We start from the raw sequence: 26,561 nt of genomic DNA, 5'->3' as shown, positions 1-26,561 counted from the left end.
CCTCTCCTGCCCTCCCTTATTTATTCCCAAGCCCCCCCCCCTCGCTCCTCGACTTCCTTCATCTCTGCCTGTCTCTCCTCAGTGCTCTGGGATCTGTGCCTGCCTGGATGCAGGAACAGACTGTGGGCTCTCTGACCCTCTGCCTGGCAGACTGCCTGTCATCCCACAACTCAGAGCGGTACCCACACCTCGTAGACACAGTCACTTCCTGTTTGGATGGCTTTCCGCTTGGTATGTATCACATCTTTCGTACACAAACAGAACTTCCAGAAATGTTAACTTTCTAAGTAGTAATTACCCCGCTTCTGTTTCATTGTAATATATGCACTGTTATTGTTTCCAGGTGAGAGGTGTATTCATAGTTTGCTACCTGAAGGTAAGGGGTATCTTTAATCATCATTAGTCCCAGACCTGTTTGGATGTCACATTTAGAAACGGCTGAAAATTTTCCCTTCCTTTTCTACATGTGTAACTACAGTAGGGTGAAAAGGTCTCGAGACCATACATCAAAGGGAAAAGGGGGGACATGCCAAACACTACTACACTCTGAAAATCTTTTTCAAAGATTCAACTTTTCACTTTCATTCGAAGCAAATGCAAAATAGAAGTATATTGACCAGTGGTCTCCGACTTTTGGACCCTACTGTATGTGGATAACGACAGGCAAGGCTGAGTTCTCCACTGTTCTCTTACCTACAGTGTTGAAGTTTCTTCAAAGAGCCTTGGATGAATATCTGCATCTAAACAGGTAGTACAGCCAGCCAGCCTCCTATATCCAGATTATACCCTCATTTCTGTCCGTTGTCCGGCTGACTGGTGTGTGTCTGTCGCCCCCTGCTGTTTTTCCAGTGGACTAGCAGGCAGACATGTGGCTCAGGCCCAGCTCATGCACTCATGTCTGGCTGCAGTCAAAGCCTCCATGCTGGTGGTGCAGAGATCCCAGGAGCCCATAACCTCCGCTCTAGAGGCTGCTCAGCCTCACTGCACTCTGGAGAACACCCTCAGTGGACTGCTGAACTGCTACACGCACATCCTCACTGACGGTTAGTTGACACCAAGCTAGCTTGAGTCAGTATATGTGAGCACTGGGCTCTTGTCAGTTCTGAGTCTTGCATGGGAAATTGGATGGGTTTAAATCTCACCTTGGTTTGAATGGATGTGGCTTTTGTTCTGTTCTGTAATCGGCCTCTCTTTCCCCCCCCCCCCCCCCCCACCTCTCTCTTTTCCTTCTTCTGTTCTCCAGAGGAGTTTGTCCAGACAGTCCAGAGCACAGCAGGCATGGCCGTGGTCCTGTTGATCAGGTCTGTCATGGCCAGTAGAGATGGAGTGGCTGCAGTGGTGAGTTCTCTCTCTCTCTCTCTCTCTCTCTCTCTCTCTCTCTCTCTCTCTCTCTCTCTCTCTCTCTCATTGTCTGTCTGTCTGTCTGTCTGTCTGTCTCTCTCTCTCTCTCTCTCTCTCTCTCTCTGTCTCCATTTCTCATTATTTCTTTCTCCTTTCAAATGAATTGTATATCTGAATTCTGTATCTGTTTTGAGAAGGATTCACTTTTTCCAGGTTAACAATAGTAGGGGGAACAACAAGACAATTTCTCTCCTTTCTCCGTGTCTCTCCAGGTGTCAGGCCTGTTGCTGGGGTCTGAGCAGGGCTGTGACACCGCCCCCCAGTGGCTGAGGCAGGGCTGTGCAGGCCTGTACGCCAGCGGCCGTCCTGCTGGCGTGTGTCTCTACCTGTGTCACGGTGCCCTGGCCATGCTTGGCTGGAGGGACGTCACACAGAGCCCTGACAGGGCGCAGCTGCTGCTGTTGGTGCCAAGCACACTGCTGGCTCTGGATACCAGGTGCATGAATCCCACGCGTCTGATCTCGATAAAAGATGATTTAATGAGACAGATTCCATAACATCTATCTGTCCTTGCAGTATTAAGGAGGCCAGCACGGCTATGGTAGTTGCCCGGGTGTTAACCCTATGGAGCAGCGCTGCCCTGGAGAGCCTGCAGGGGGAGCAGCCTTGCCCCCCCGCTCTGCACCTCTCCCTCCAGGGGGCCTCCGAGCTCCAGGGGCGCCTGCTGGAGCACGTCTATGCCCACTGGGAGCACCCGCTGGACGGCGTCCGACACCAGACCCGCTCCCTCTTCCGCAACCTGCTCCTCCTCCACCAGAAGACTAACCCCTCCGTCTCCGACCCAACCAAAGACCGCTACATCTCGGAGCTGACCCACAGCCTGCTGGGGCTGGAGTGGCACATGAGAGGCAAGTATGGCTCTCTGGGGTGCTTGGTGGAGCTCCTGGGGGCAGGGTACCTGCTGGAGCTTGAGCCCCTTCTCCCCTCGTGTCTTCTGGGCTTGATGGGCGACCAGAACCTGGCACCGTACGCCAGCGACCTCCTTGAGAGGCTGTTTGTCAGCCACAGGGCCCAGTTGGCTGGCGAGGTTGGCACAGCGGGCGCAGAGGAAGGCCGAGGGGTAACAGAGGGCTGGATAGAGTATTGGCACCAGACGTGGGTGGCACCCCTGCTGCAGGTGCTGTGCCGCGCCAGGCTGGACCAGACCACCTATATCCTGGACTATTTTCTACCCAAACTCCTGCGCTGCAGCCCCTCCAGTCTGGGTCACATGGTACAGGCTTTGCAGGATACGCCACCCTGCAGTGCAGGTACAGACGCACCTACAAACACACACAACCCTAAATTCACCATATTGGATTCTGTGGTACATTGTTGTGCAGTTCGAACATTTCTGCTGCTGTCGTTTGCCTTGCAGGCCCTCCAGGCAGCAGGGGCGCTGTGGGGGCTCTGATGACCTGCCTGCGCGCGGCCAGGGCCCAGGGGATGGTCCAGTCCTCAGTGGAGGGGCTGTGGGGGGGCCTCGTGCCCCTGTCTCTGCTCCGTCAGGCACTGGTACACAAACACGACCAGGTATGATTTGTGTGTGATTGTGTGTGTGTGTGTAGTAATAAAGTAAATGTTTATAGTGTGGGTAATGATAATGTCGTTGTCCGTCCTTGTAGGTGCGGATGGATGCTCTCGGGTTGGTGTGTGAGAGCCATCGCAGCACGGAGGTCCTGACCTCACAGGAAATGGAGCTGATTCGCCACTTCCTGTCCTCTAGTCTGAACAGCCAATCGCCTGGGGTCAGACAGCAGACTGTCAGCCTGCTGAAAAAGGTCTGTTCAGATGGCACCACTCTAGTTTTCACCTGCATTTAGATTCCAGTCAACTTCTATCTTGAGTTTGTGATGTGTGTGCAGCTCCTAGGCAGAGTGAAAGACAGCGGGCAGGTGCTACAGAAGAGACTAGCCCAGGAGAGAGACCAGGAACAGGGAAAGAAAGACCAACACACTCTGGGCACATACAAGGTACACAAACCGCCCACTACAGACAGATGGAATAGGTGCACCAGACAGATAAATGCATGGTATAATTCATGTTTTCTGCGTGTGTGCTGTTAATGTTTTCTGTGTCCAGGACTTCCTGCGCTGGCTGTGTGAGAGCCTTTTGGAGGTGTTGCTGCCCGGAGCCTCCTTCTCCACATGCCTCACTGCCCTGCATCTGCTGGGCCTGCTGGCTCAGCTCTTCACCTTCTCCACCGGTACTGTGGCTCTTCCTCCTCGTCCTTCTCGTCATCACCAGAAGGGTTTTCTCACATCAATCTGTGAGAAATTCATCTCTGTCGCTCACCACACTACGTCTCTCTCTCTTTGTCTCGCTCGCTCTCTCTCACTCCCTTTCAGGGCCAGATGTTTTCGCACTGGGAGAGGTGGTGACTGGTGCACACGCTCAGAATGTCCTCTGTTGTGTGGCCAACAACTTCCTGGAAGTCAAGCAGCTGGCCTCCGCATTGCTGCGGCAACTCCCTCCCTCGGCTGTAGGCTTACAGGTCAGTGATTGGATAAGTGATCCATCTATGTCCGATCAGTTCTCAAAGGTTACGCACAAATCAAGACGTTTGTAAACCCCTGGCTAGGACCCAGGCAGGATGCGGTCTCTGCTCCAGGCAGCTCTGGACCTCAGCACCAGCACCAAGCCCTTCGACAGCGTCACAGCAGCCCACCTCCTAAACATGCTACTCCACCAGCCCACCCTGTCCCAGGCCCTGCAGTGCTGCGCCCAGAAGCAAGGCCTCGCCTTCCAGCCTCCAGTTCAACTCCCGCCCCAGGCTTCTGAGGCCCTCATCCTGGAGATCAACACTCTAGCAGGTAAGGATATCAGAAAAGATTCAAAACAAGATGCTTATTATCCCCCAAAACTCACTTTGGCAGGTTTGTGTATGAGCACCAGTGTTGAGGAATGACTGCAGTGTGTATGTAGATTACTGTTTGGTCATTCGAGGTGTGTGTTGTGTCCTGGGTTGTGTGTTTTAGTGGTGAGCTTCCTGCTGGAGTGTCTGAAGTCTGAGGTGTTGAGAGCAGAGGATTCTCTTCTGCTGGCTGCAGCCTCCTACCCTTTGTATGGGAGAGCCCACTGCATCACTGCTGCCCTGCAGAATCTTCCTACTGGGTGAGGAGGACACACACACACACACACTCTTCAAACTGAGGCACGCACGCACGCACACACACTAACATACACAAGTGTGTTTGGCACACAATAGGGGTACTCTCTTCACATGGACACTGAATGCAACAGCTATGATTCATCGCTCTCCCCCAACATGTGTGTGTCCAGGAGTCTGACGATGCCCGACCACTGGAGGAGCCTGGTAGCAGAGCTGATCGGTGTGTGTTACCGGATGTCCGATGTTGTCTCTCCTGTGGTCCAGAGCTCCTCCCCCGAGGGGCTCATCCCCATGGATACAGACTCAGGTCAGCTTCTCACATCTGGCCCAGAGTGAACATATCCTAAAACGAATTATGTGTGTACCTGCCTATATGATTGGGAGTGTAATTAGTCTACTATATGTGTGAACACCGTCACGTGTGTGTGTGTGTGGATCTTCAGAGACGTCGGCGGGTCTTCAGAGAATCCTGCAGGAGATCCAGCCCAGGGACTCCAACGACTTCTTCACCAGCCCCAGGGAGCTCGACCCTCAGACTGTCGACCCTCAGACTGTCGACCCTCAGACTGTCGACCCTCAGACTGTCGACCCTCAGACTGTCGACCCTCAGACTGTCGACCCTCAGACTGTCGACCCTCAGACTGTCGACCCTCAGACTGTCGACCCTCAGACTGTCGACCCTCAGACTGTCGACCCTCAGACTGTCGACCCTCAGACTGTCGACCCTCAGACTGTCGACCCTCAGACTGTCGACCCTCAGACTGTCGACCCTCAGACTGTCGACCCTCAGACTGTCGACCCTCAGACTGTCGACCCTCAGACTGTCGACCCTCAGACTGGACAGGAGGACAGGACACCTGCAGAACCCTCACAGGAACCACAGCAGGACCACACTGGTCAGTAGTGCGGGGTTCTGGCCCTGGAACTGTAGAACCATTTTATGTCTGTGGCTGCAGTACTGGATGAAACCACAGGAGGTCAGTGTTTATCCACTGACGTACAGTCCTGGAGGGTGGATGGATGCACATAGGTTTACATACCTTTAAACCACGTCTGTTCATCAAATTCTACAGCCGGTGTGTCATCCTGTATTATGAGAAGTAGTTAATTGAAGTGTGTGTGTGTGTGTGTGTTTAGGTGGCGGCAGCGGAGAGAGCTACAGGGTGACCGCTCAGATGGTGTTGGTGTGCTGCTGGAGGAGCATGAAGGAGGTGTCCATGCTCCTGGGCCAGGTCTGTCAGAGCCTGCCTCTCCTCACACCTGACACCCCCCCCAACCAGGGGCTCATCACTGAGGAACAGGTGAGACGACACAGACACACACACGCGTACCAACTCCAATGCTCCACATTGTGCTCTCATGCCCCCCTCTGCCCCCCTGGTGCAGTGAACCACACCGCCTCGCACACACTGCAGTCACTGTGGCACTAAGTACATGCCTGCACATAATAAAGCACTCGCACACCCTCACACACTACTGTAAGTAGTTGTTTACGTTCTCTCTCACACACACCCACACACACACACACACACACCCCCACAGCATGGGGATGTGTGGGGCCGTAAGGCAGCATTTAAGACATGTTTACCGTGTGTGTACTGTAGTCGGAGAAGAGGTGTGTGCGTGAGTGACATCACGCTGGGAGCCTCTTCAATTAGCATCCGCCCTCGTTAGCGCGCCGCTTTCATTAGGGACCGACCCTGCTGCTTTAACGACTGCCCCGGCCTCCAGTCCCTCGCATTCTTTCCAAATAACTTCCACCGCCGGCCGCCTCTTTTTCCTGGAGAGGTAAACACTGTGTGTGTTCACACACACACACACACACACACTCACACACCACCGCAAACAAGCAGCTAGCTTGCTCGTTGCTCAGACACCCCCCCCCCTCAGATACTGCCCTTTGTCTCGAAAGATGCTTATTATGGAGTGTAGACCTTAACATGCTGAAGTACTCAGACAGCTATTCCTTCCCCTGTGTGAGAGAGAGACAGCTTGCATGTCTGCCATGTGTTGACCATGTTTAAACCCCGGGGACAGGAAGTGGCTGCAGAGGAAGTCGGAAGTTGGTCTCCTGTGCTGTTATTTTGCGCTGTGTCGCAACGTCTGTGTCCTTTTAGGAACCCAGTCATATTCCCTGTGTGTGTCTGGCCCGTCTGCCCCCCAGCGTCCCGCCCTCCCTCAGGTCTGTCCCAGTCAAGGGGGTGTTTCTGGAGCTCTCTGGTCATCCACCAATCACCTCGCCTGCTTATTACCAGCGACATCAGATCGGCCGCAGCGGAGAGATGATGTCACCTCTGCGGTTACCACGGCAGCTGGCCCCCGTTACGTAACGCATGAGCTAAGGACGGAGGGCCGGTCCAACTGGGCAGTAGATGCCTCAGGAGGATGTCAGAACCAGAGGAACATGAGAAATTGCCATGACATACCCCCCCCCCCCCCCCACTCTCCCTTTCTCTCTTGTCTCTCCATCATGGTGTGGTAGTGTTTATGTGGAAGTCAGCTCTCTGTGTTTGTGGAGTGGGTTAGGTCGGGTCTGCACACACGCGCACAGCCCCTCCGGCCCACCTCTGCGATGGCACGGTCAATACTTGCCATGTGGATTCATGTGTGTGTGTTTATGACGCCGTCATGGCGGGAGCCGTCTTTCCCAGTCACATGCCTTCAACCTTCCACCGCCTTTCGCCAGCGTCCTGTTTTGTGCTCCGGTCGTCCCGGCAACTCTGCAGATGTTTCTGTTCCTCGCCGACGCCATGGCAACAGTAACAGACAAGTGAAAGTCTTGATATCGCTATTTCAGGGCCTGGGATTAAGTGATGTGAAATGGATACAGAGAGAGAGAGAGACACACACACAGAGGGAGAGACGGAGAGAAAGACGTACACAGAGAGAGAGAGAAAGAGAGACAGAGAGACAGAGAGAGAGAGAGAGAGAGAGAGAGAGACGGCAAGAGAGACAGATGCAGTGTTCTCATCCCGAGGGATTCTAGGATGTGTCTCCTCCATCTTGGGAGGCCCCTCCGTGGAGATGCGAGAGACCTCCTCAGCCACGGCGCCTGTGAGTGTGTGTGTGAGAGAGAGACCACCACAGAGCTGGTGTGTGTCCAAGTTCCTCCAGTTTCACAGCTCTAGGGTTTGTTTGGCCTGGCCTGTCTTCTCAGTCACACAGGAGATGCAGAGCCATCAACCATCAGGCCTGAGACCAGAGAATATGCTGTCTGCATTAGCTAGCCTAACTAGCATGGGCACACTCTTTTTTTTAGACCACAGGGATGTAAGTCTCTCTCTTAACTTTGTATCTTTCTCTCTGGTTTCACAAACAGTCTTTCTCTCAAACTGCAGTTGAAGTATCTTGGACCCTGTAAATGATCCAACGACCAGAACCCCAACCCCTACTTGGTTACTCTCGAACACAGTTACCTTACAGATAAACTTGGGAGCCCTCTGCTATTGCGGCACATACAAAGTAGTTTAAGTGAGGCCTTCACGTAGCACAGTTTTGAAATGTTAACAGAACGCTCCTCGGTTCCAGTGGGCGTATCTCTGTTCGAGTTGCACAACAAGCTCGGAGAATATTGAGGCAAATCAACAACAACACCACCCTCCTCCTCTTCTTCCTTATCCGTCTGGGGACTGTTCCCCAGGCCTGAGGTGAGGAGGCAGGCAAGGCCAGGGCAGCCAGAGCAGAGCTGTTATTTGGGTCAGTGACAGCCCTGGTGTAATTACCCTGTTCGCTGCCCTGGGCCACGCTAGGGACTTGGAAAACTTCTTTCCGCACATGCACCGTTTTTTTGTGTGTTTTTTTTTCTCTCTCTGGGAAAGGGGAGCGTTGCAAACAGGAAGTTGCAAGTCTAAATAAAGTCCCCCCAGGAAGCCTAGTCGCTTTAACGATGACCCAAGCGGCGGGTCAAAAATAGCGCCCGTGGGACCGCACTGCTGCATGGTAGCCACCCCCCCTCCTCACCCCCCTCCCCCGGGTGACTGTTAGCCGCGGGCTGGACGAGCGCTCCGCGTGCCGAGCTTGGGAGGCGGACGTGATTGGACAGTCATAACGGGCGCTGTGGTCAGGTCGGTAAGGTATTCCTGTACGTCTGTGGAGGTGGGGCGGTCAGCTTAAGGTCCGTACGGTCGGTCTTGTTGATGCGGCCGGTCACAGCAGGCTAGGTATTTTTTTGGGGGGGGGGGATGGGGGAGTGGAAAGTGTAAAGAAGAGTGGAGGGGGCAGTTAGGGCTGTCCCTTAATGCCTGTCCAAATCTCCTGCCGATTGAGGAGCACGTCTTAGATGATCTAACCATGTGTGCCTTCTGAAGCGAGGAGGAAGAGGGGGGGGGGGGGGGGTGCCACCCCTTCACATGGGGCTCTCTTACACCAGCCCCTCCCTGTGCCCTCCGTGCCACCCCGGCCTGGCGCGGCGCCACGGCCCTGCCTGCGGTAGTGATGCCGCAGTGTAATAACAGGGCCGGGAGACGCTGTGCCCACTGTGCCCGCTGTGCCCTGCCCCTCACCTGGAATGCACCCTGATGTTGACTCCCTCTTCCGGGCTCCTGGCCGGGCTCCGTAGGGTCCCGCTTACTGTACTAGCACTTGTTTGAACGATGATGAGGGTCTTTGTTTGGGGCGCACTTGCTCTTGTGCTAAATGTGTTAGACGCTGTCCTGAATTATGTTCTTTTAGTTTGAATTGGGATAAACAAATGAATTGGGTACTTAAGTTCTCTCTCTTTCTCTCCTTCCCTCTCCCAGGTGGAAGGAGTAGGGTTGTATTTCCGTCAGCAACTTCTGCAGTCTCGCCACCGGGGGGCCTTTGAGCTGGCCTATGTGGGCTTTGTACGCCTGACTGACATGTTATGCAGGTAGGTGTGTGTGTGTGCTATTGGTCAAGCGGGGAAAGTCGATTTTGAGCCATGGACGGTGAACCTGGAATCCCTAACAGATTATATCATCCGTTCAATTGGGTATTTTATTGGCCCGCACATGGGGAACCAAGATGAAACTGAACTCACAACAGGATCCTATAGGATTAGCTGTGGTGTGTGTGTGTGTGTCTGCGTGCGTGCGTTTCTGGGGGGATGGCACTGCAAGGTTATGGGGTGTTGATTATAGGGAGCTTGACTGCTGCCTTTTGATGCTAGGTTTTGTGTCTCTAGTGTTCCATAGTTCTCCGGTGTGTGTGTGTGTGTGTGTGTGTGTGTGTGTGTGTGTGTGTGTGTGTGCGCGTGTGTGTGCGTGTGTGGGGGGGGGGGTCATGCCCTTTTCCCGTCCGGTGCAGTGGATTGTTTGATCTGGCCTCCTTGGTCCACTGGCTCGTGTTAAACAGCAGTCCTTTTCATAACTGGAGAGCACATTCCTCTCTGCAGTCCATGCCTCCTGTGTGTATTTTGAGTGTGTGTGTTTGATCTGATCAGGGATTTTCTTGTGTGAACCTGTATGTTAAGCCTTTCAGTTATGAATTTTTCACCGTTTTAGTTTCAACAAAATCGAAAATGCTTCTCGTCTTATCGGGCGTCACAGGAACGCGTCTGTGTGTGTCTGTGTGTGTTTCTGTGTGTGTGTCTGTTCCAGAAGCGGAAGCCAGACACTGCAGCAGCTGCCTGCTTGCTGGCTGGCTGAGGTCCTGCAGGAGGTCAAGTCCAGTGACCCTGCGTCCAAACTGTGCGCCACCCGACGCAGCGCAGGCATCCCTTTCTATATCCAGGTGTGTGTGTGTGTGTGTGTGGGTGGGTGTGTGTGTTTACGCTTAAAAGCAGTAACTCTGCATTTCTTGGCGTTCCCTTTGAGCATTCATGCTGGAAGAACACTTTGTCTCCCCATCCATCTATTTGTCATGTGCGCACACACATCCGTGCACATGCACAGTGTCCCTTAATTGAACCCCTTCTCCGTCTCACCAATCCCAAACACCTCAGCACTCTGTCTGAACATCAGCTTGCAGACCTTCCTCTGCTGTTTTGTTTACTCAACTTAGACTGGAAACGGACAGAAGAACTGAGCTAGTCTCACCCATAGAACCATCACCAGTAGAACTGAGATAGTCTCACCCATAGAACCATCACCAGTAGAACTGAGATAGTCTCACCCATAGAACCATCACCAGTAGAACTGAGATAGTCTCACCCATAGAACCATCACCAGTAGAACTGAGCTAATCTCACGCATAGAACCATCACCAGTAGAACTGAGATAGTGTCACGCATAGAACCATCACCAGTAGAACTGAGCTAGTCTCACATATTAGAACCATCACCAGTAAAGCTCTGGACTAACGAGGGTAAAAAAAAAAAAAAAAGAAACAGATAAACTGAAAGAAGAGTCCTGAGGGGAGAGCAGAGATAACTTTTGTATTTAATTGGAATGAACAGATAGGAAGGGAAAGCTAGATAGCGGAGTCAGTAAGAGATAATACAGGAGAGAGTGATGAGGGGAGGGCTGCAAATGAAGTCAGCACCTTGGCAGGGCCGTGCACATTCCTGTGGCGGAGAGATCCGGAACGGCTGGTGGGGACTGCTGCATCTCTGGCCCGGCCCAGCTCTCCTCCCACTAACCTGGGCCGGCATGGGACACACTTCACAGGAACCAGACCAGACCCCCCCCCCCTTCCTCCCCACTCCCTAGGGCACACATACATACAGACTCACAGCTGTCTCTCATCAGGTCTCTCTGCAACGCTGACGCATGCTGATGATGTCACGCAGCCAGTCCAATGCTGTTTAATCTTTTGGTTTATACTACAAGATGACCTATGCCACAAAGATATTTTCCATATCACAATATAAATAAATAAAAACAGTCCTAACCAGTCGCAGGCTCTTTGTCTTTGTCTCTCTGTTGCAGTGTTTAAACTAGAATCGAAACCCATTTCTTTTCCCCAGGCCCTGTTGTCTTCCGAGCCCAAGTTATCCAGCTGCAGCCTGTTGAAGATGACCATGAGGGAGCTGACCGCCCTGGCCATGCCCGCTCCCCACAGAGACACCGACCACACCACTGTCCCCCAGGTACAACCCCCCTGGACCCACCAGAAAGTGTCCATATGCTAGGTACACAGCTTATTATGTATGTGTGCTGATTTGTATGTGTGTGTGTGTTTGTATTTCTCCACAGGTGCACGCTCTCAACATCCTGAGGGCGCTGTACAGAGACACTCGTCTGGGGGAGAACATCGTGCCCTTTGTGTCCGAGGGCATGCAGGCCGCCGTGCTGGGCTTCACCTCTCCTGTCTGGGCTGTGAGTCCCTCCATCCTGCCTTCCCTCCATCACGCCCCTGCTCTCCATCTCGGCATCCTCCTTTATCTCTGTCCCTACCCCTGTCCTCCATCAATGATCTATTTCCCTCTCTTGTTCTCTCTCTCTCTTGTTCTCTTTCTCTCTCTCTTGTTCTCTTTCTCTCTGTCTCTCTCTCTTTGTCTCTCTCTCTCTCAGGTGAGGAACTCCTCCACTCTCCTGTTCAGCACTCTGATCACGAGGATCTTTGGAGTGAAGAAGGGCAAGGATGAACACTCTAAGAAGAACAGGTCTGCTTCCCTCCATCTAACAGCATGCTCCTCCCATTTTGCCTGATAGTGTGTCCTCTCCACCACCGGGGGGCACTGTGGACACATCCCTCCGCCCTGGCCTCACTTCAAGCTGTGTGTGAGAGGAGAAGGCCAGACAGGATAAGACTCCAACGGGGCTGTTCTGTTATATTTGTCCTCCCCCGATTTGATTTTGATTTATCACCAGATATCCCACTTGCTTTGTGTTCCTGTTGATCTCACTGCAAGTAAACACACACACACACGTCAGACTTTTATAGAGTCTCCCTGCGCACATGTGATTTTGTCAATCCCCACCACGCGCACACATACACATGCACAGCCTCTAATCACTATCCCTCTGACCTCCACCTCTGACCCGTGTGTGTGTGTGTGCGTGTCGACGGGTACGCAAGTATGCAAGTGTGCGAGTGAATGAGGGTCTCTGACAGGACCCCCCGCGGTGCCGAATAGAGGACCCCTCACACACACACACACACACACAGCCACAACCCGAGCAGGGGTCACCAGAGAGGTGCACTGTGGGTAGGGGACGAGGAGGTCACATCTGGAGGCGGCGAGAGAGACGGGGCAAGGAGAGGCTGAAGAGGACTCTGAGTAGACGGATGACAGCCTGTGGAAGGGAGGCCGATGCTCTGGAGGTCCAGGACCCCGGCCCGCCTTGGCAGATGCTTCAGCCTGATAGGGTTATTTTTAGGGCCGTCTCCCGGGCGACTGGTCCCCATGGTGGGCATGCCGGTTGATCTCGGCTTGTTTTCCGGCTCACGATAAGGAGCAGACAGAGGGGCCAGAGCCAACATCCCAATCTGTTGTCCTTTTAGTTTGGTCGGCTTGTGTGGTGAGCCTTCTGATCTCACCCCCTTCCCACCCCCCCCCCCCCCACCACCCGTTTATTTTTCAGGATTTCTCGCTTTTCTTCCATGCAGGCCTCTGTGGTTATTATTGCGCGTTACCCTGCGTGTGTTTGTGTAGGAGTTAGGAGATTGTGGGCGTGCGAGGGTGTTGTGTGTGTGTGTGTGTGTGTGTGTGTGTGTGTGTGTGTGTGTGTGGGTGGGTGGAGATTCTGTGTGGGAGAGAGGATGTGTGTGTGTGTGTGGAGATTCTGTGTGGGAGAGAGGATGTGTGTGTGTGAGTGTGTGGAGATTCTGTGTGGGAGAGAGGGTGTGTGTGTGTGTGTGGGGGGGGTTATGAGGGAGATAGTATGTTAGTGTGAGTCGGGGAATGAATGATTTTGACCTATGTGTGTCTGAGTGTGTGTGTGGGGTGTCTGGGTAATGTCATTACTGTGATTATTTGGTTGTGTGTTCTGGCTGCACAAAATGCGTTGTGACAGGCTGTCCACTCCAATGTCTGGCTGCTAGCTGGTGTATTTGGTCAGGCTACTCTGTGTGTGTGTTCATGTGTGAGTGTTATAGGCCAGGCTCTGTGGCTCCAGTAGAGTTGAAGTGTATCAAACCATTTGGGCCAGCTGATCTTGGGCTTGGTTTGCGTGACTGACACGCACATACACATGCACATACACACCGGACCATTTATCCCTGATGTACGTATGTTTGTACACCCTGGATGACTGTATGTTTTCCTCTGTGTGTTGGAGTGTGAAGACGGTGTGACAGTGGAGCGTGTTTAGAGTCAGAATGTGCTTACTTGCGTGTGTGTGTGTGTACACAATGGGGTTTTTGTTTGGTTTATATTGTGAATCCACTGTGCATTTAGATTTAACGCTGAACCTTCTGCTGATGTGTTTGTCATCATGACATCGGGGGGGGGGTCATGGGAGAGAGCTTTGTTCTGCAGTGGAACCTGACCCTCTAGACATTGTGGCTGAGCGGTTCTTCAGAGGTACCCTCACGAACCACCATCCAGGAGGACTAAACGTCTCTCCAGTGACGTCTGCGCTCTCTGTGTGTGTGATCCTGGTGATGGTGTAGAAGCCTGGCCTGTACTAGGCCAAGTTGCAGCCTGCAAGCCAACGAGACGGGACCAGTCATCGGTCAGACACCTCTCCCTGACCTCCCCCCTCGACCCCTCCCCTCTCCTGATCCCTAACCTGGCTAATCTGCTCTGCCCTGACCCCTGACCCCACCCAGGAGAGTGACCTCAGCCTGAGAGGGTCTCATTAGGGAGAAGACAACATGCCCTGTGTGTGTGTGTGTGTAGGTGTGCTCACACATGTAGGTGCCCTTGGTTGTGTGTGTGTGTGTGTGTGTGTGTTCAGGAGATGTGCAGGTCAGGACGAGTGAGGGACAGCCCTGTGGGGGATCAGGGGATCAGGGCTGGGTTGTTGCTGAGCCCTAGGCCTGCTGTCCGCAGGCCACACTGAGAGAATACACAGCCTTGTGTGCGTGTAACTGCTACCACATTGAGCCCACGTCAGTCCCAATCTGGACCCTGTACTCCCGTGTCACGTTTGGGACTCGCCAACACACACCCACACATGCACACACTCACGTACCCCTTCGACGAAACTGACGGGCCTCGTTACCATGATGTCGCTTTGGCTCTAACTCAGACCAGGCCTAGAACCCCTTAGTATTGATGAGGAAGTGTGTGTGTGTGTGAGTGTGTCTGTTGGCTGGGCTGTCTGAACCCTTACTTCTTCAGCTTGAAATCCACAGATTTAGATGAACAGGGTTTTAAATAGGCCTTTATTGGCTTGGGGTGAACAGGGTTGGAGCATTTTTAAGGATGAGGTTGCCAAAGTTAAATAAGGTTTGTCAGTTTATGGATGCATGTGTGTCAACACGCAATCCCAAACACAGTCTGCAATGGGTGTGTACACACACTCACACACTCCCTCACTGCCTGAGTCAGGATACAGGGCAGTCATATTTAGATCCAGGCTTTTCCGTCTGTGGGGCGGAAACAGCTGAAGTGTCTCTCCTCCCGTGAACCTAGCCTTCTCTTAATGAGCGCTTTACAGCCCTGAGATGCTTTGAGATGGAAGGAAGTGGTTAAGAAGCCAGACCCCAAGTAGAAGTCGTTTTATTTTCCTCTCTAGTTTCATGTATTAACGGACAGACACAGACACACACACACACACTATGTTGTTTAAACAGACACCACCGATGCTTTTGAAACAGATGCCAGCGATGCCTGCGTTTCCGAAAACCTCCTGTCCTCCGTGTCTCCCCCCCGTTTGCAGGATGACGGGCCGGGAGTTCTTCACGCGTTTCCCGGCGCTCTACCCTTTCCTGCTCAGCCAGCTGGAGGAGGCGGCCCTCTCTGTGGACAGGTGAGCCTTCCTCGGCGCTACGGGGGCGCTACGGGGCGCGGGTCATCTCCACCCAGGACCGTGGTGCCCCTACTCCCATACCAGACCTCCCCGAGGCCCCGGTTCTCACCCTCCTCTGGTTGCGGGAGGCCTCCCAACTCCCAGGGCCCGGCCGAGGCTGATTCCTTAGGCTCGTTAAACCCTTTTAAGTGTGTCCGCAGACATACGGATGGACAGTTTCCTGGGAGAGATGGAGAGATAGAAGAAGGGGGGTGGGGGGGGGGGGTGATTCCACTTGTTTGTTAGGAGCTAAGCTCACCATTCATCCCTCCCTATTTGATTGTCTGTATCCCATTCCCTGTGCCCTCTGGTCAGGGCGCTATCTTAATATGCATCAAATTAATTGGATTGTTGTTTTCCAGTCCGACTTTCTCACCCCTCCTCCCCCATTCATTCACCCCCCCCCCCCCCCCCCCCCCTGAAAAAGGCCATGTTTCCCATGACACAAGACCTCCTTGTGGCCCCCTCCACACTGGGCGGTACCACCCAGCAGCGTGGCTCCCTGTAGAGACATGTTTGGACTGGGCTTTGATTCTGTACTTTTTCGAATACAAACACACACACACGCACTCGGTTGGGTTCAACCTGCTATTCCGATAGCGTCTTCCATTCCCGTGTGTTTGCCCTCCTTTCTCTTCTCCTCTCCCACTCTCTCTCTCTTTCCTGCTTGCCCTCTCCTCCTTTTCCCTCATCCCTCTATCTGTACCTTCTACCCCCCCCCCCCTCCTCCCCTTCTCCTCCTCACCTGTTCACACACATGTTTTCCCATCTCATTCCATCTGTGAGTTCGTCCATCTCCGCCGTTCTCTGTCCTCTCCTCCCTCCCTCCCGGCCTCTCTAGGCCGTGCCAGCGGGCCTCATGTTAGCGGTTCCCTCCCGCTCCCCAGTGCCACGCCATGACATCACATCCAGGCTGGCCCACGCCGTGCCTGACTGAAATTGGACCCTAAACACATTACGCTGGGGTCCTAATTAGCGGCCTATTACATTTCCCATCTCGCTGATCGCACGGCTGTCCCAGAGGGTTGCTGCTTGTGTGTGTGTGTGTGTGTGTGTGTGTTATTGAAGGGAATAATGAAAAGCACAAGTGGAGCTGGCAGGACGTCCAGGGGTCTTCATATGCTCTATGAGAACCTCATGGCCATACAAGAGCCCAGAAGCACGCCTCCCTCTCAGCACACATGAATCAGCAACCTCAGAATACACTCCCACTCCCACACACAGATGAATCCATACACACACACACACACACACACACACACACACACACACACACACACACACACACACACACACACACCTCTCCAGTGACATGGGATCCATCAGGATGACACTGCCAACCAGGAAACTGTGAAACCGCTGGCAAGGAGAGACAGTTTCCATTCTGAGTCAGAGTGTGAGTAAGAGAGTGGAGCAGCGGGAGGGAGGGAGGGATGTGGAGTTCGTGTGAGAGGGAGGTGAAGAGAGTAACGGACGATAGATGAAGTTTGAGTTGATGGAATGGCTGGTTTGGGTCCTCGGAAATGTGTCACATACATAAAAGCTCTACTCTTGTGTCTCTGTGGTGCGTGTGTGTTTGCTTGCTTGCTTGTGCGTATTTGTGTTTCATATTCCCATATGGCTGTGAACATCTGGGCTGTAATGTTCCCCAGGTCTCATGGCTCAGAGCTCCAGTGTGGGGGTTAAACTAGATCTGTATAAAACTTGTCTAAACACTGCACACTGACTAGCCCTGTCCAGATGTGTCAATGATTAGTACATCATTACAATGCCTCTGGCTCCCACTCCTCCTCCTCCTCTGTTCTCCATCCGCCTGTTTCATTTTCCCACTCTCCTGCATTCCCCCTTCCCTTCACCACTTCTACTATCCAGGTCTCTGCATTCAGCACCTCACATCCCCTGTTTTCTCTTCCGAAGCTATAAGATGATTTGACACATGTACAAAATACAGATTCAATGTTGCCCTACGTGAAGCAACCAGCCACCACTATACAGAGTACCTGGTTCCTCAAGGGTCACCCCTCCCCCCCCCCCCCTCCCCGTGTGACCCTTGTGACCTCTGAGCTTGCCCCTCCCCCACTCTGTTTATCCCATCAGTGACAGTGGACAGGTGAGGCTTCACCCCAGTTTGTTCCTGCTCCTATTGGTGCTGGGCAGACTGTACCCCTCCCCTATGGATGGCTCCTCCTCCCCGCTGGGCCTCGCCCCCTTCATGCCCTTCATCATCAGGTGAGTGGAACGCGCACACACACACACACCCCAATGTTCCAAAGCAGACACATTAGATGCGCTCTTCTCTTCCGATAGGGCCTATTACATATTACCTGTCATGCCGGAACCAAACATCTCGACCTGGATACGGCTCTTTTAAGAGCCCTTATTGGACGCCTGTTTAGTCGCTACGCCAAAGATGTGTGTGAGGGAGGGGTGCTGGCACACATTGTCCCTTGGGTGTGTCACGGCCTTCCCAAATTTCCAGTCCCGTTATCTGTGTCGAGGGGGGGATGGATGGGAAGTTGTGGTTAGGACCTCATACCTCACATAGCTGAGCTGGAAAGAAACGAACAAATATTATTGGTACGTGTTCCCCCATAGCACCTGTGAACAGCTCCAGGGCCGGCAACCCCCCCCTCCCTCCCCCTGCAGGCCTGTACCACCAGGGATAGGAGGGGAGGGGAGGTCAGAGCTTTCTCACCGAGATGTCAGGTGCACCCCGCCACACCCCCAGGAGTGGAACATTCTGTTCCCGGGCTTGGGAAGATAGACTGGGGGAGATTATGAAAGAGGAGTGGCGGGGGAGTAGTGCTCTGGGAAGTGAAAGAACATTTCAAGCGTAAGCAAAGGTCTGGCCTAGTATGGTGAGGTGAGGTGTGTGTTTACAGAGACCGAGTGCGCGTGCGTGTGTTTGTGGGAGACGGAAGACGCGCTTTCAGGTCAGGTCAGGGTAGCACCGTAGCAGGTTGTGCTCAAACATTGGAGGCTACTGTATGGCCGCGTGTGTGTGTGTGTGTGTGTGTGTGTGTGTGTGTGTGTGTGTGTGTGTGTGTGTGTGTGTGTGTGTGTGTGTGTGTGTGTGTGTGTGTGTGTGTGTGTGTGTGTGTGAGGGAGAGCTCATCAGCGGTGTCTCCTTATCTATGCCTGAGAGGAGATGTCTCTGTCCGCCATTAGGCCCTTTGGTGAGCAAGCAGGGCGGAAGAGGAGGATGAGGATGGAGGGGCTGAGGGTTAGTCAGTGCCTGGGACGGAGGAGGGAGGAGAGAGAGAGAGGCTCAGGGCAGGACCTTGAGGTTGGAATTCTGTGACTATCCACTGCGATAACAGCTTCACAACAGACCCAGATACTTGTGTGTCTTACACAGATATGTTTAATGAGCGATTCTGATGTTTTCGCCACGTCGTGCCAACAGCAGATCCTCCCATGAGATTCGACTGCTAGACTGATGCAATGGTGTTGTTGCACAATGTCCACGGTGCTCGGGGAAGCCGCAGGATTCACTCCCATGTTCATACACGCTCCCGACTGAAAAACGCAAGGTGGAAGATAAAAGAGAGATAAAAAGACAAAAGGTAGGGGTTGATAGAGAGAGAGATACAGATGAGAGGCTGATGCTGGTGTGGTGCTGGGAGGGTTAACTTCCACAGGGTCTGGGTGTTGGTGCTGGAGGGGGGGAGCGGGAGGGGGGGGGCTGGCTGGTTCTTGTCAGTGGAGGTATGCGGCGCACAGGGCTCACATCCACACAAATCAAGCCCACATGTTGGAGGATGTTAAATATAGCTGCATGGCCCTGACTTCTTTGGCTCCAGATCCTGGTTCTCTCTCCCCTGCTTCCTCCCTCTCCCCCAGGCACATGTGGACGTGTCTGGGGAGGCTGATAACTATCACCCCCCTTCCACCACCACCACCTCCACCACCATTATGTTCCTCCAGAAGAAAGCTTACCGAGGTGAACTTTCGACAGAGGGGCCCACGGTCAAGATAATCCACCTCTCCATCCCTCTCTCTCTCTGCTCATCCTCGCGTCCTCTGATTTGCTCCCCCCCCCCCCCCCCCCCCCCCGTCAGATCCCCATCTCCAGCATTCCTCTGCGAGCTCAGGCGTCGCGTGCGTCATCTCTGCTCTCGTCAGCCGGCCTGGGGATGATCACAGTGATGAGGACTAGACAGATCTGTCATGTCAGCTTCTCGATGCCACGCCCTCCTCCCTTCACTTTGGCAAAAAATGGATCGAGTTCACCCCTCCCCTCCCCTGACGGTGCTTCAAACTGTCCTTCTGATGATTTATCTTCCATTTTCCAACTAAGCTTCTTGTGCACGTCTTCCCTCCCTGTCTTTTCCCTCTCTTGTCTGCCCTCCCCACCCCCTCCCCCTTTCCTCTACCTCCTCCCCGGAACCTGGTTCCTGAACCAAGTTATACGGCTGCACTAACTGGATAGTCCAGTGTGTCTCCTGGTGCTCGGGGGTGCATTCTTCACTAACAGACTCCATTATGGCTCTGAGTGGGCCCGTTTGGTTAATGCACTGCAGAGTGACTTTGCAGGAAACTGGAGTGCCAGGCCCCCCCAAATGAGCCCCAGATGCCCCCCCCAACCATCGTCCTGTATCCCGACCCCCCTGAGACAGCGCTGGACGCGGCCCTGTTTCTAAAATTACACCTCTCCAAACTGTCATTTCCTCTCCAAAGAGTTTTAATGGGACAAATTAGTACTGATAGTTAACATATGGGCCACAAATGGGGCTGTGGGGGAGGGGGAGGGGGAGGGGCTGAGGACAGGAGGATTGGTCATTAGAGGACAGAGGATAGGTGGTAGTGTGTGTGTGTGTGTTTTCGTGTGGATCATGTTCAGCAAGGAGGAATGATAACTGTTGTCTCTGTTAGTCTTTTTATTTTTTTTGGTCCGACTGTCTGTGTGTCTGTCTGGAAGTTATGACACAGCAGGTGGGGCAGCATTTGTTGACAGTTGACTGGTCCAAAACAACCTCCCCTTTGTCCACCTCTTTTTATTCCCTCTCTCTCTCTCTCTCTCTCTCTCTCTCTCTCTCTCTCTCTCTCTCTCTCTGTCTCTCTCTCTCTCTCTGTCTCTGTCTCTCTCTCTGCCATTACCTCGTGGAGTGTGGAAGGTCCCTCTGCTTGTAGAACGGCCTGGTGTGGCCTTTGATGTGGGAGCTATGGAAAAAAAGTCTACAGTGCTCAATTGTATTTTGTACTCCTGTTTCATAATCAAAGGGCTGATTGCAGCGATGGTCCAGCAGAAGTATGTCAGCCCTTGAGATATTCCGGCCGATACAAACTGAGCTGGCCTGGGGGGCTGTGGAGCGTCTTCATTCTGACATTCCTTCCCATAAGTAGCCCTAATGGATGGACGTTCCTCATGTTGTTTTGGAACGCGGGAAGGACTTTCCACAGCGAGCCGTTTGTTTGGCTCCAGCGCTCATAAACCCTCTCTGCCGTCACGGCCCCGTAAACACACCAACATGTGCCCACACACACGAGAGACACGCTGAGCCCCCTCACTTCACCTCAGCCCTCTTCCCCATCCTGACTATCTTCCTCCAAATCCCCCCCCCCGCCCCCGCCCACCCCATCTGATTTCTTCTTCTGTTTCTCACCTCAACCCTCCTCCTCTTATCCTTCCATTTCCCCCACTTTCATACCCCCCCCCCCCTTCACCCTTCTCTCTCTGCTGACTTATGGGCAGATGAGATGTGGAAGATGTTATCTGGTAGGCCTGTGTGTGCGCGTCCGTGCCAGCCAGCATTACACTGTAAACAATGCTTATTTGAGCTTGGCTGGGGAGACAACTTCCCTGATATTTTCATAAGTATTTGAATGTGTGTACGTGTTATTTGTTTAGAATGAACAGTCTTTTGTAATTGTAAACTGATGTGTGTGTGTGTACTGTATAATAACTCATTATCAAGTTTAATTTTGGATTAAAATACTTAAAATAAATTAAAATACTTACTGTAAGTCGCTCTGGATAAGAGCATCTGCTAAATGACTAAATGTAAAATGGCTTTCATACTCAGCTATCTTTGTGGGAAATGACATCTCATGTTTGTGTTTCAGGTGTGGGCGCTCGGCGGTCTACCGGACACGTCAAATGGCAGCACGGGCTCTTGTCCCCTTCGTCATGGTTACCCAGGTTCCCTCCACCATCCATACTCTCCTCGAGGACCTGCCCCTGGAGTCTGGACCTAGAACCCAGCAGAACCACATCCACGGAACCCTGCTCCAGGTGGAGAACTCTCGGAATCCAGCATCTCTCTGGATTCTTTCTCTTTATTTCACCACATCTTGCTATCTCAAAACAACCCATCGTGACAAGACCATTATCACAATGCAACATCTTGGTACGTGTTTGGTTCTGTGAACAGACGAACAAACAGTCCTGCTGTAATGTCAACAGGAGGTGATGTAGCGAATGGTGGGCTGGAACGGGAGGAGGCCGGGGTCGGCGTAGAGGAACGGACAGAGGAACCGGTTGATTCTGGTCTGCCCCCCCTACGTTCCTTGATGTTGCACTAAAGATTTGATGGCGGTCGGGACAGCAGGGAGGTCTGGGGAGAGGAGGAGAGGGAGGGAGAAGGCAAGGGGGGGGGGGGGGGGGGGGGCTTTCGAGAGATTTTGGAGGAGCTGATTTTTTCTTTTCCTGTCATGGCTGCCATGTGTGGAGCTTCACCAGATGTGCGTCTTTCCCTCCTGTGCGTTCCTCCGTCTCTCTGTCTCTGTAACTTGGACAAAGCAAAGGATTCAGAGAAAGAGAAGGAGATGTATGAAATTCAAAGAAGGGGGAAGCAGAGATGGACAGAGATCCAGGAACGAGTCTGGTTATGTGTCTGTGTGTTGGGCCTAAAGCCTACTCCTCCGCCATTTCATTTCCTCTCTCTCGCTCTCTCTTGCTCTCTTTCTCTCTTGCTCTCGCTCTCTCTCGCTCTCCCTTTCTCTGTCACTAACTCCATCCTATTCACCTCCCAGTATTTCAGGGAGTATTTTGTCTCAACAGTCTCAACTTTCATAGTAAGATACATGCCACATACACAGGTTTTCAAATGGTTCCTTTTGAGCAAGTCTGATTGAGTCAGTGTGTGTGTGTGTGTGTGTGTGTTGGGTTGAGGAGCCACAGATGGAGTCTGATTCTTTGAAAATGCAGGGTGTCTGCCCTAAGTGGAAGCTCAGACAAGGCCGGGGGATGTTTGCTGATGCTGGGGGAGATAGGGAGGAGTGTGGGGGGAACACGGTGTGAGGGGGAGCAGGGTAACCACTGTAAACATGGTAAAGGAGATATGACGGTGGGACACACACACACACACACGTGAATCAGGACTCACTCATACCACTGATAGAAAAGATACTACCTCGGCATGCCACGGGCTGTGTGTGTGTGTGTGTGTGAGAGAGAGTGGACTGCATACTGAGTGTCTGTCTATCCAGAGATGATTAGGACAGTATGTTCCGCTTTGGGGGCTGGCTAATGTATGTTAATGTGTTCTGTCCACTCTCTCTGAATGGCAGTGTCTGTGTGTAACAGGTAGCAGATGTCTGGCTCAAAGAGAAACTAGGTGTGTGAGCAGCACACACACACACACACACACAGCAGCATACGATCTCACACAAACACAATGTATCTTGGTTCTACCGCTCATGCGATCCTCTCACACAAACACACACACAGGCGGATGCACCATTGCTGGTAGTTCTAAGCGGCTCGTTATTCTGAACAGCGTAAGTCCCTGGATGGCACACTCTGGGACACACGGAGGTTAAAGAGACCTCTTTGATTAGAGACGAACCAAACACAGTCTGAGCTGTTACCGGCTCTGCCCGACCCAAAGTTCTGTTTACACAACGTCCTGACTGGCCTTAACGAGCGCGCCCGATGGACTAGAGCTAACAGAACCCGGCATGTGGCTTCGTTCTCGACACGCGTCAGTGACGCTGCCTGCCCATGATGCACTGCAGCTCTCTTGCTTCGCCAGGTAGCTTTGGGGGTAATACAAGGGAATTAATCCTTTGTATATTTCCACAACACAGACAAGGCCAACTCAGGAAGAGCCTGTGGAATATGTACTTTTTTTTTTCTTCTTCTTTTTTTCCCCTTCTCTCTCTCTCTCTCTCTCTCTCTCTCTCTCTCTCTCTCCTTCATCTCTCTCCTTCATCTCTCTCTGTCGGCTGGTTTCTGCTGAAACCGAAGGGTAGCTGAGGTCTACGGCAATCTCACTGAAAGATAAGGGTCAGTGACATCCACCTAATTTGAGCTAGCAGGAAATGTAGCTAGCCACCAAGTTGGACTTGTCGTTTTTCAGTTACCCTGACTCAGGTGAGGTAGCTTCGTCATGTGTAGCTCAGAGCTCCGTGGGGGCAAACGGCTTCTGGATGAACAGGGAGGAGTTGAGGAGGACCCGAGCTGTAGACAGAGGCTAATGGAAGGTCAGCAATCCTCGGAGTCCCTCTTGGGTTCACACATCTACACAGCCACAGCTGCTTCGTGTCTTCTTGGATGTTACACACACACACACACACACACACACACACACACACACAAACACATGCACTCATACACACTCTGGTCATGCTGGTCGTCTGTCTGCACAAATGGAAATAACAAACCAGTCCCTGGGGTGCAGTTGAGCTGTGCAGACCGGAAGATTGATGAAGATGTCAGTGGGTGCACACACCACAGGCCTTGTTTTTCTCTGAGCACGTGTGACACAGTTTGTGCGAATGTGCGCGTCTGTAGCTTGCGCGTCGGCGTAGCTGTGTTGGCCGTGCGCGCAATTTGTTGGTTTGTTTGTACGCGTGTTTGTGTACATGTTTTCAAGGGCGTAATGTGTAGGGTTGTGTGTGGGATGCGTGTCTAATTATGTGTGTGTGTGAGTAAATAGTTAGTAAATTTGTGTGTGTGAGTGCATTGTGTGTGTGTGTGTGTGTGTGTGTGTGTGTGTGTGTGTGTGTGTGTGTGTGTGTGTGTGTGTGTGTGTGTGTGTGTGTATGTGTGTGTGTGTGTGTGGCGTTGCCCTGTGGTCAGTAGCCTAGTTGTGGCGGTGGGAGGGACTGCAGGGCAGGCTGATAACAGACTCCTTCACACACCACCACTATTTTTACCCGCTCTAAAAGTGAGCGACACTCGTTACGGCGCACACACAACACAGGCCGTAAACCGGCTGGGTGAAAAACAACGCGGACAAATAGGTTTGGATTGGTTTCGTATTCTCAGCACCACGTCGCCAAACCCTTTCCCTGTAAAAAGTCTTCCGGCGGCGGGGAGGGGGGGGTTGTCGGTGATGACGAGTTGAAGTCGGATCTTGGTACCCATTTCTACTGGGAACCTTCTCCCAGGGAAGGCGGTAACCGAAACGCCTCTCTTCGGACATCTGCCTCTGTCCTGGGACATCAGACCCCCCCCCCCTCTCCCATGGTAGTCCTGTGATTCTCATCTTGAGCCTCTTCCATCCCAGCCCAGTCCTCTCCCTGACCCCCCCACCCCCCCCCTGCTTCTCCCTCCATGTCATCTTGTTTGAAGGCAGAGCCACCGGCGTCTATAAATACTCCCCGCTTCCTCTGTGCCTGGCCGGATTAAGCCGGTTGACACTCCCAGACCCGGGACTTCCCAGTCGGAGCGACGAGGGGGGGGTTAGGCGGGGGGAAGGGAAGGGGTGGTGAGTGTACAGACTGGAGAGGGCTGTGGGTGCTGTTTGTGTGATCCAGTGGGTGTTGGCTGGGCGTGGAGGCAGGAGGCTCTGGAGGCTGGAGGAGAGAGGGAGGGTGGGGGTGGGGGGGGAGGGGGGGGGTAGGCCAGGGTTGGGTGGCCAGGGCTGGTGCTACGTGGTCAGGCTGCTTTCCCCCCACGTTGCCTCCGCTGCCTGAGGTAATGAATGGCTTCCTCCTGGCCTGTGGCCGAGGCCGGGCTAAACAGTATACTTACTCTGGACCAGAATACCCAGGCCATGTCTATGTGTCCTGGCCTCACAAATCCACATGAGCAGGCCTGGAATACACAAGCTGCAGACTGTAATCCACCTGCTAGGCCACATCTTTGCAGGGTAGGGTTATGTCACTCAGTTTACATAAGCTATAGTGTATCAATACACTGTTGTTAATGAAACCTCATACTGTTAAGAGTTTGCTACACTTTACTTTAACCATCTACTTCCTCATTCCGGTCTAACTGGACCGTTTAGGAGTGTTTACTTATCTCATTGTCAGGTCAACTGCTTTCCACTCACCGGCATTTACTCCTCCCTAATTCTAGGATATGGATGGCTGTGGGTAAACATTGACTGTGTTTGTGGTTGCTTTTGTGTTGGATGCGCGTAGGTGCTTTTCCTGCTGCGCTCCTTCCAGACGGACACACACAGGCCCCAGCCTGGGGCCGGCAACATCATGGCAGCCCTCCGGCCACGCATGTGGCTCGCCTCCAGGTGATATGGACACGCGCGCGCACACACACATATACACACGCATATATATATATACACACAAACACAAAGATAAGATTCCCCGCTACCTCGAGGGAAGAATAGCCCCTTGTCCCGGAGCCCATCCCTACTCTGGCTTGGACCGCCCCACAACCCACACTGGTATTCATTTCAAAGAGTCTGCCTGCCGCTACAGCCACTGCCCCCCCCCCCCCCCCCCCCCTCTACCCCCTCAGCCCACCAGAGATGGTACAGATTACCCTGCCTCCCCCCCTACCTGGTGGGGGGTCACTCTACAGGACTACTGTAGATAACACAGGGTGTGTTATGGAGAGGAGTTAGCATGCTAACAGGCTAGCCTTTCTCAGTCGGGACTGATGAGCCTTTATTAAGATGACAAGGTGGATTCTTGCTCGCTGAGGCGCGGCCCGCCTCTCGGCGTTTGATGGCTCGCCGCTGCCGAAGCAGCCGTGGAGATCTAGGATAACACGGGTCACAGGGATCTTCACCACTTTGAAAACGGCCTTACCTCAAAAAACACAACTTATTCAAAGCAGCCATCGTTCGACACTGTGGAATGTGGGGTTTAGCGGTCCAGAGAGTTCCTCCTGGGTCTCGCCCTTCCAATCGTTGGTGTCACTGTGGGGTTTTCACTATCCAGAGTGAGTCAGCACTTAATGTTTCCAAAGATGGCCGCCCACTCTCCCCCAAGGTTGATTTTGGCGTTCACAGAGAGCTGAGGCCCACAGAAACACATCAGGATCCTATAGGGTGTATTGGTTGGAATGGGATCTGAGGAGTTATGTTCCTGAGGTCTTTTTTTATAGGGCTACTACTACACACATGTGCACACGC

At 52.9% G+C, this 26,561-nt stretch overlaps 1 protein-coding gene across 1 annotated transcript in view; it reads left to right on the top strand.

The window, feature by feature from the left end:
- Window positions 1-26,561, top strand: part of thada (THADA armadillo repeat containing) — a 43,592-nt gene that overhangs the window by 1,069 nt on the left and 15,962 nt on the right. The window contains exons 5-31 of the mRNA XM_067236819.1: window positions 83-231; window positions 344-376; window positions 700-748; window positions 850-1,043; window positions 1,244-1,338; window positions 1,614-1,837; window positions 1,918-2,651; window positions 2,759-2,913; window positions 3,006-3,161; window positions 3,246-3,353; window positions 3,463-3,586; window positions 3,729-3,874; window positions 3,962-4,193; window positions 4,359-4,494; window positions 4,663-4,799; window positions 4,936-5,030; window positions 5,178-5,388; window positions 5,630-5,793; window positions 9,232-9,341; window positions 10,051-10,183; window positions 11,358-11,480; window positions 11,587-11,709; window positions 11,905-11,996; window positions 15,163-15,252; window positions 17,389-17,520; window positions 21,358-21,526; window positions 25,606-25,709. Of these exons, the coding sequence (XP_067092920.1) occupies window positions 83-231; window positions 344-376; window positions 700-748; window positions 850-1,043; window positions 1,244-1,338; window positions 1,614-1,837; window positions 1,918-2,651; window positions 2,759-2,913; window positions 3,006-3,161; window positions 3,246-3,353; window positions 3,463-3,586; window positions 3,729-3,874; window positions 3,962-4,193; window positions 4,359-4,494; window positions 4,663-4,799; window positions 4,936-5,030; window positions 5,178-5,388; window positions 5,630-5,793; window positions 9,232-9,341; window positions 10,051-10,183; window positions 11,358-11,480; window positions 11,587-11,709; window positions 11,905-11,996; window positions 15,163-15,252; window positions 17,389-17,520; window positions 21,358-21,526; window positions 25,606-25,709 (4,218 nt within the window). The remainder of the gene's footprint in view (window positions 1-82; window positions 232-343; window positions 377-699; window positions 749-849; window positions 1,044-1,243; window positions 1,339-1,613; window positions 1,838-1,917; window positions 2,652-2,758; window positions 2,914-3,005; window positions 3,162-3,245; window positions 3,354-3,462; window positions 3,587-3,728; window positions 3,875-3,961; window positions 4,194-4,358; window positions 4,495-4,662; window positions 4,800-4,935; window positions 5,031-5,177; window positions 5,389-5,629; window positions 5,794-9,231; window positions 9,342-10,050; window positions 10,184-11,357; window positions 11,481-11,586; window positions 11,710-11,904; window positions 11,997-15,162; window positions 15,253-17,388; window positions 17,521-21,357; window positions 21,527-25,605; window positions 25,710-26,561) is intronic.

Source organism: Osmerus mordax, chromosome 5, assembly GCF_038355195.1.
Source record: "Osmerus mordax isolate fOsmMor3 chromosome 5, fOsmMor3.pri, whole genome shotgun sequence".
Classification (NCBI taxonomy): domain Eukaryota; kingdom Metazoa; phylum Chordata; class Actinopteri; order Osmeriformes; family Osmeridae; genus Osmerus; species Osmerus mordax.
This window is presented reverse-complemented; position numbering and strand designations above follow the sequence as displayed.